The sequence below is a fragment of the Saccopteryx leptura genome, chromosome 2, assembly GCF_036850995.1.
Source record: "Saccopteryx leptura isolate mSacLep1 chromosome 2, mSacLep1_pri_phased_curated, whole genome shotgun sequence".
NCBI lineage: Eukaryota > Metazoa > Chordata > Mammalia > Chiroptera > Emballonuridae > Saccopteryx > Saccopteryx leptura.
In genome coordinates, this window is record NC_089504.1 from 277614098 (window position 1) to 277622820 (window position 8723).

At 45.8% G+C, this 8723-nt stretch overlaps 1 protein-coding gene across 1 annotated transcript; it reads right to left on the bottom strand.

Moving 5' to 3' along the window:
* Positions 1 to 4799: 4799 nt before the first annotated feature.
* On the bottom strand, positions 4800 to 8272 carry RHEX (regulator of hemoglobinization and erythroid cell expansion). Its single transcript, XM_066366069.1, has 4 exons — positions 8175 to 8272; positions 6964 to 7101; positions 5511 to 5581; positions 4800 to 5000 (listed from the first exon to the last, which is right to left on the bottom strand). Exons 1-4 carry the CDS (start codon positions 8269 to 8271, stop codon positions 4800 to 4802), a joined length of 507 nt encoding a protein of 168 aa, XP_066222166.1. The 5' UTR covers position 8272.
* Positions 8273 to 8723: the final 451 nt, after the last annotated feature.

An 8723-nucleotide genomic window follows, 5' to 3' on the forward strand; every position in this document is an offset into this window, starting at 1 on the left:
GTTCTGATCTCACCCTTTTTCTACCTGTATGAACTTGGGCAAGTTATCCAGTCTCTCTGAGCAACAGTTTCCTTAATGTTTAAAAGAAATAACAATGCCACATTGTTGGAGGGATTTGAAAGACTGTGGACAAGAGAACACTCCACTGATGCTAGAGAAGATAATGGTAACCAGGCTCCGGGTTGCATCTAATAGATAATTTCTAGCAGGAAACTCGACAGTTCAAAGCGGGAGAGAGGAAACTTGGAGTTAAGGCTGGCCAAAGAGCCTCTTATGTCTATCTACTTTTGCCTTCTATCGCAAATAATACTATTATATTTTCAGTTTTGCATTGCACATGGGGGGTTTACCTGTAGTGGTCACTTGGGGGCCAGCACTGTTCCTTCCATGGGAAGGCTGCATTTGGCCTTTTCCAGAAAGCTGGTACAGTGCCGATGATGAGGCCAGTGGGGAGGAGCTGAACTGTGGGCTGGGGCCTCAGGAACTGATCACACAAGGCTCCTGAAGGAAATGGCAGGATCTTGTCTGGATCTATGAATGATAGCTTTTGCAGTATGTGTGGGAGGTTCTCACAGACATCCTGGGACAGCACAGGGCCTTGGATAGGCTTGAGGGGTGTAGGCCTCTGTGGGAAGCAAAGGGGTTCTGTGCTCTCTGGGCCAATCTTATTATTATTATTATTATTATTATTATTATTATTACAGAGACAGAGAGAGACAGAGAGAGGGACAGGTAGGAACAGACAGACAGGAAGGCAGAGAGATGAGAAGCATCAATTCTTGTTGCAGCACCTTAGTTTTTCATTGATTGCTTTCTCATATGTGCCTTGAACAGGGAGCTGTAGCAGACTGAGTGACCCCTTTGTCAAGCCAGCAACCTTGGGCTCAAGCTGTGGACCAATTTCATTTTTGACAGTTAAACCCAGAAGGCTAATGGAATTCAGTACTTCAGACCCTCAGAACCGGTGTGGGACAGAGGGTGAGGGGCAGGCAGGGCAGATGATGGTAGGAGGAGGTTAATTGGTTGGCTGTGGGATTTCTTGTTTGGTATATGCAAGTAATTTTCCAGATGATTCTGTGCTTTGTATGTAAACAGGTTTCTTAAGAAGCTATAGACTCAGCCCAGGCTGCTGCAGCTCACTCCTGAATTAGGGATCCAGAGATGTGGTTGAAATTGACCAATAAAACTCCTTAACAACCAGGAAATTTCTAGGCATCTTTGTTTCCTAGGGACAGTGATAATGGGATAAGCAAACTAAAGTAAAAGTTTGATCTTCTTGAGCAGGGCAGGGGCAGGGAGAAAGTTGAGGGTGTTCTACCACCTTCCTGGAACCCTTGACCCAGTTTTTGAGGGAAAAAAAGAAACAAGTGTTCTGTGATTTTCCCTGAAGCCATACGGTGGCAGTGTGGAGCTGAAAGTGAGTCTGAAGTCGGAATGGTCATGGGGCAGGCTGGGAAAGTCACCAGCCTCCCTGTTGGAACAGCCATGCTAACTTTCCCTCAAGTTCCAGAGTCTTGGTCTCTCATTTGACCCAGTTCTCCTGAGATACCTGGACACACGTGTATCTTTCTCTCTAAGCTCATGGAGGATGTATTTGGCAAGGAAGGGCAAAGAACGAGAGGTCTCCACTGCAGGTGAAAGACTGAGTGTAGGAATTCCTGCCTGAAAGAGTAAGTGTGTGAGGGAATGAGTGGGAATTCAAAAAACAAAACAAAAAACAACAAAGAAACAACAAAAAAACCCCAGATAAGATAGAGTTATTATAATGTGTTTGGTTTAGAGGCTGGGGGCTTGGGTTAGAAGGCATTTGGGTGCTTGCTCCTTTAGAATAAGAATTCGTTGAATATAGGTCAAGTTTATTTGGGTCTACTGTATATCTCCAGTTCACTATTATCATGTAATCAGCCATCAGTTGGTTTCCAGTCGCAAATCAGTTTCTCTGTGGCTTGTTATTAGATTGTTTTGGAGAAATTTTCATCCATTCTAACCAACGGAAGAACCCAGTGTGGGGCAGCATGATTGTTCCCTGGAGGTTCTGATGACATACAACATGGGAGAAAGTGACGTCACTGTACTAGACTCTATGCTCTTCAAAGGGTGATCACACATACAGGTGGCCATTTATACAGATTTAGGCGGCTGACCTTCTAAACTCATGGAAGTATCACAAGCAAAAAGCCATTTTATTGCTAGCAACATGGCTAGCAATGACTTTGAGGAGCAGTTCAAATGGTTAGCTGGCTCCAGTCATCAGCTTATTGGCCCAAACTATGTAGGGCATGAAACCAGCCCTTCTCTTTACTTATGAGAATATCTGAGAAGTCATCTACACCACTGACAGTCAGTCGAAATTCTGGAGGTCACTTGGAGTCACATTTTCAACTTGATTCTTATATAGCACTCTCCAAGAATGCCTTCCCCTTATAAGCAGTTGGGATGGGTACTACTGTTAACCTCCATTACATATTTATTTGCTATACAATGTCATACCTTTGAAGTCAATCATAACCTTAATCAGGTGGTCAGTGACATTCAGGTCTCTGCTCTCTCTGACAACAACTCCCTGATCCAGAGTATCTCCACTGTCTCTGAGATCAGGAACATTGTTCCAGCAGTTCAGAGAGCCTGCACCGAGTCAGCCCTGCTCACTTTTCTTCTGCTTTTTCTCCCATCAATTGATTATGGGGATGTTTTCTCTGATTAGGTTCACTTAATCCTAACACTCTTGTACCCAGTTTGTCTAACATTGATAGGCTCTGGTTTCACTGCTCTGCATTAATTCCCCTCTGTCACATGTTATTTTGCACGTGTTCTTGCCTCTCTCCACAACTAGGCCGAGCATGCTTTGACCCCACTCACCCAGCTGAATCCTGCAGAAAGCAGGGCTCTGTCTGCGTGACTGCCGCTGTCTCTCCCTTGGTGTGGGAGCTGTCTCAGCCGTGTCCCTGTGCAGTCTCTCTTGGGTGCACTGTCACATGTCTGAACCTCTTCAGTTTTCTGTTTGTTTCTTTTTTGCTCTTCAAAAGAGATCAATAAGAAGTAGAGCCTCACTTCGGACTGCAAAGGCAGTGTCAACAGTGTTTATTCCTCATTCTGCTTCTCTAATCAATAGACTTGCTTTTTCCCCATTTAGAAAGCTCTCTGAGGAGATCTCTTAGTCTAGTCTGGCTGCCATGACAAAACACCACTGACTGGGTGGCTTACACAACAGAAATTTGTTTCTCACAGTTTTGGAAGCTGGAGGAACAAGATCAGGCTGTCAGCATGGTCGGTGAGGGCCCTCTTCTGGGCTGTAGACTGCTCATGGCATCCTCATAAAATACAAGGGGCTAGGGAGCTCTGTGGGGTCTCTTTTATAAGAGCACTAATCTCATTCACAAGGGCACCACCCTCATACTTAATCGCCTCCTAAAGTCCCCACCTCTTAATACCACTACCTTGGGGTTTTCAACATATGAATGGGGGGGGAGCACAAACATTCAAATCTAGCAGGAGAGAACAGCATGGTAGGCTAAAGGTGAAGGGACATGTAGATCAGCAAAAATTTCCAGCCCCAGAAACCAAGCCAGAACCATTTCTTCAGATCTTCTTGGGGAACAGGAACCTGAGACTATGAAAGCCACCCACTGCTCCCAGTACTGGGACTAGAAAGTCACTTACAGCCAACTGTCTCAGATCTGAATGCCACTTACCTGGGGTTTGAATTTGGCTAAGTGTATTCCCAGGGTTTCAGCTTTTTGAGCTGTTTAGCTATAGTGAGCAATTTTTTTTCCATTTTCTGTTTTAATTAGCTGTTGAAGAAAGTATATTGTATATTTCTCTAGACACTGCTTACTTCTTGCATATAATCAATTTTAAAACATTTTAAGTTAATACTCAGAGGTTTTCTAGGACTAGGATATCTGCAAACAATGATAAATTTTTCCCTCCTTTCCCTTATAATAGTTATAGCTCTTATTTTTGTTGTGTTTTATTGAACTGCTTAGAACTTCTAGAACAATATTAGATAATGAAGAAAATAGGTTTGTGGACATCCTTGCTCTGTTCATGATCTCACAGGACTATGTCTAGGGCCTTACAGTTAAATATCATGCATCTTCTGTTTGAGATAAGCTATTCTTAATCAAGTTAACAAAAGGTCCTTTTATTACTAATTGGTTAAAAAAAGAAACAACAAACCAAGAATGTATATTGAATTTTATTGAATTAAACATGGAAAGGTTTTTTGTAATAACAGATTGTGATGCTGGTTGGTATTTACCAGGCTCTATTCGTCATCTTCAGTTCATAAGAAATGGTGAATTGGAAGGTTGAAAGACAGTGGGCTTTCTCAGGGGATGACTGAAAGCTCTGAGGGCAAAGCAGCATTACTCAGCAGCTACTGCTCTGAAAAAGGGCGATGGGCCGGATGGGGCAAGAGGGAAAGAGGAAGTGGTGATTGCCGTTTTATTTAAAACTTTTAAGGAAGTTGTTTATTGTCAATGATTAAAGAGCTCAAAGGGTAATTTAATCATAAGATTGACAAACAGGATCCTACCATAGCTGATTAAAATCTTTTTAAAATTTTTTTTCTATGGGGATTTTATTACTTTCTCTACTAATGTGCTCCAATATTTTCATATTTAACCTGGAAGTTCTTTCTAGTATCTCATCTGAATCTTTCTTGCTGAGATACAAGCTTTTTTTTTTCTCCTATGCCTTGTTTAAAAAAATTTTATTTTTAAAAATGCAATTTTCCTACAAAATAAGCATAGGAATTTGTAGAGAAATTTACCCTATTAAAGAAAAAATCCTATAATTTATATGTCCACTTGGGTATATTCACCTGGCTCAGAGACAGCAGGGTTCACAAAAGCCCAGAAATCATGCTTGTGGCTTTTTGGATTGATATTGACATAATCTGTGGCTTCCTTTATGTCCTCATAGTCCAGGGAAGATTCATTTTTTAGTCCTCCAATGGTTGAAAAGACCACTTGTGTGTAATTCACGTCCTTGGTGGCCTTAGGAGAAAAGAGCAGAGAAGTCTAGGTCAAGAATTCTACCACGTTTGGAGGAGGTAGGACCCAGGACTGAACTCTCACTTGAAGAGGCTTCCCTGGGCTGGATGAGAAGGAACCTGGATCCCAAGTAGCCATATCTGAGAGCAGGAACAGGGCAGTGAGGAAGATTGCCAATAACTTGGTTGCCTCTGTTCGCAGGGATGAATAGGTTTAAGAAAGAGAGATATAGAGAATCGATTCAAATGAGGCCAGGACTCCAAGCAGTGACCAACCCAACGACTGGGATATGAGGAGAAGGAGGCTTCACATTAGCGCTTCTGCCTTTACAGCCCACTTAGACCACTTTGTGTGGATGACCGTGTTGACAGGGGGGCTATGAATGAAAGCCTCACCACCTTCACAGAAGGATGCTAGAGTGACTCAAGAGACCCCTCCTTCCTCCCTCTCATCGCTGAGTCCTGGATCCCAGGCTGCATCTGCAGGGCTGGGATCACTAGGAGCGTCCGTTACCTGGCAGGTGGGAGACGAGCTGCTGGCATTGTCCGAGGTATTGGTGCTATCTGTGGATGTGTCAATGCCATCTAGGGAGAAATAAAAACTGTTCTTCTAAACAAAGCTGGAGAGTGTTAGGAGAGGTTAGAGACAATGGAAGGAAAGATGAGACAAAGAGAGAGGCAGAGCCAGCAATGCAGAGGGGAGTGGGGAAGAGAGCTACAGAGCTCCCAAAAGGGAAAAAAGGAATAAAACAGAGAGAACGTGGTGGGTGAGCTGCCAGAAATAGGCAGGAAGATGGCCAAGAGTCATCTTTGTCCAGCTTCATCTAAAACTAACTAGGCTTGCCTGGTGCTTGGGTGGAATAAACAGGGACATGCTGAGACAGTGTGGCCCAAAGCAAGCAGTTCTGGCCTCAGAAGTCATGGGCACAGATTCTAGTCTACCTGTCACAACTTGAGGCAGGTTACATCGTTTTGTGTGCCCAGGTTTTGTCCCCTGTAAAACAAGAGGACTGGACGATGATCTCTGAGCTCCCTGATAACTAAAGAGTTTCTGATTCTGGCAAGACGTAATGCAGTTTTGGGTCAGGGGGCATGATGAGGCCAGTGCCTCTCCCATTCCACTGAAACACTGAATTAATGTGAGTGGCATCTTCTGGTTCCCATTTGTCCTGAGGCCTTATCTCAGGGCTGAGGAAGCCTAGCAACCAGATCTCTCCAGCTCAAAGGATCATTCATATTAGGAGGATGGAGCAAACCTAAACCAGTCAAGAGGTAAACGGATGGAAACAGTACGCTCCCTGGTGGGTATACCTGCAGGGGTAATTGTCTTGCTGCAGAAGCAACAATTTCCATTGTGTGAATAGTGACCCAGTGGGTCTCCCAAGTCCTGAGATAGAACATAAGAGAGTGGTGAGCCTGTTGGTCCACTTGCCAGAGGCAGACATACATTTAAACCATCAGCAAGACATATTTATTAAAATGCCCAGGTACCCATGAAGATCTAAGACTATAGAGAAGGGGCCTGTGGGAGTATGATTGAGTCAGCTTCTGGGACCAGCCAATGACACTAGCCGGATGGCATGATGCATAGCACCAGCCATGACTGGAGGCAGGCAGTCAAAATCTTGGCTCTACCATGAACTGGCCAGGTGAAAGAAAAGATGTCTTAGTATGACAAAGACAGGAGCAGTAACAGTCCCCAAGGCCCCTCTGTAGTCATTCATACATGACCAAACCTAGAAAATAGCTTAGACCCACACAAACCCAACAAGGTCTGCCTCACATGACAAGATAAACAAGTTCTGAAAAAGGGAGGGTAGCGAGGCCTGTACTGGAGGGGGGGATCTGGGGTTGAGGAGGGGGTGGGCTGGCAGGGACAGACTCGGGCTGCTGCAGGGAGGCTCTCCAGGTGTCCAGACAGAGCAGAATATGCTTTATGGCCATTCATCCCACACCCCATTACTCACGTCTGTAACGGGGCTCGAGCACAGGAGTGCCTCTCTCTGCCCAAGGCTTCGTCATCTCCTGGGCTGCAGGTGAGTGGTGGTGGGCAGGGCTGGGGCCCTGGAGCTTGGCTCTTTTTAGTAACTCTTCATTCTGTTTGGCTAGAGGGGACAGGGCAAGAGTCCAAAGTGAAAGCTCCCTGGGTCAGGCACCTCCTATTTCTGAGCACAACTCTCATTAGGGAAAAGCCTTCGGAAGGATCTTTTCCACGTCTCAGCCCTCCTCCACTGCAACCCCTCTCATCGCACCTGGAGAAAAAGCCGAAGTCCCAACCTTGAAGGCCCTCCGTGGCCTCACTCCTTCCTCTCTGGCCTTACCTCCTCTTCTCACACCCATCTCTTTGGTCCTGCTGTAATGTGCCAGACACTCTCCTGTCTCAGGGCCTTTGAGGTGCAGCTCACTTCCTCACTTCCCTTAAGTTTGTGCTCAAATGTCTGCATCTCAGGGATGCTGGCCACCATTCAATTCATATAGGATTGCCTTGCCTCTTTTTCTCCCCAGCACTTACCATAATCTACCCCACATATTTTACTTATCTTACTTGTTGTCTGTCTATACCCCATGGAATGTAAGTTACCTAAGGGCAGGAATTTTTGTTTTGTTCCCCGTTGTACTGAATGAATGAATGAATGAATGAATGAATGCCTATAAAAGCCTAGACTTTTCTTTACTGGAAAAACCTTCATAACCTCACCCTGCCCAATCTTAGCCAAAAAAAGGTGGTTTTATTTTCCCTAATTATAATGTCTTTCCAGGACACAACTTATCTACCTCCCATGGTAAAGCAGTTCAAGAATTTAAGATGACCTCTTACTGTAACCGTACTTCCTTCTGTTATAATATAATACAAAGCCATGTCTTCATGCTCAATCCTTTGGTGGCGATGAAAAAAATTAATTAGGCCCCGGTTAAATGAGGCCACCCTCACGAGCATTACAGGAGCTCGTCTCTAGGCAGAAGTTCTGGTAGTAGAAGACTCTGGGCCGTCATTCCCAACTTGAACTAGTTTGGGTCAGAGAGGGGATTACCCGGTTAGAGTGAGGGGCCACCTGGCCGGAGGATCCTCAAGGCTTTCAAGTAATATTTGGGGGCTCCAAGGGGAGCTGGTCCTGCTACAGGCTTGGGAAGGACCCCTGAGGGTAACTGGGAGGGGAGAGCGTGCTGAGCCAGTTACCCATGTGCCTGCTGAGCAGGTAGTTGATGGCTGCGAGGAGGCAGGCCTGTAGGACAAGGGACACGACTGCAATCACTATGCCTTGCCAGAGCTTCATGTCTCTGTTGGGAAAGGAGAGGGGCCAGAGTTAGAAGTCACAGAGATGCTCATACAGCCGCAAAGCCATCTCTGCTCTGAGCCAGAGGGAGCCACCTGGGGTTGCTGTGTGTCCCTTTGCCTCTCTGGACAGTAAGGCATGGGAAGTCAGAGAAGGTAGTGTGTGCACTTGGAAGCCAGCTATACCAGGTAGCCTGCCTGGAACCTCACTCACTCCGTCATCGTGATGAGCCTCGTGCAGGGCAGCCAAGGGTTGTGAGTGGGGCTCAGGCTCCTCCTGGCACAGCAGGAAGAGACTTGAGGGGAACTGCCCTGGGCACCTCGTTTCCAAGTAGTGGCACCAGCAGGACCATCCAGGAGACCTGCAGGAGGCAAGGCAGCTAGTCAGGACTGCTGGCCCCGCACCCAGTCCCCTTTGGGCAAACTCAACTGCCTGGGGGTCACTTGCTCTCT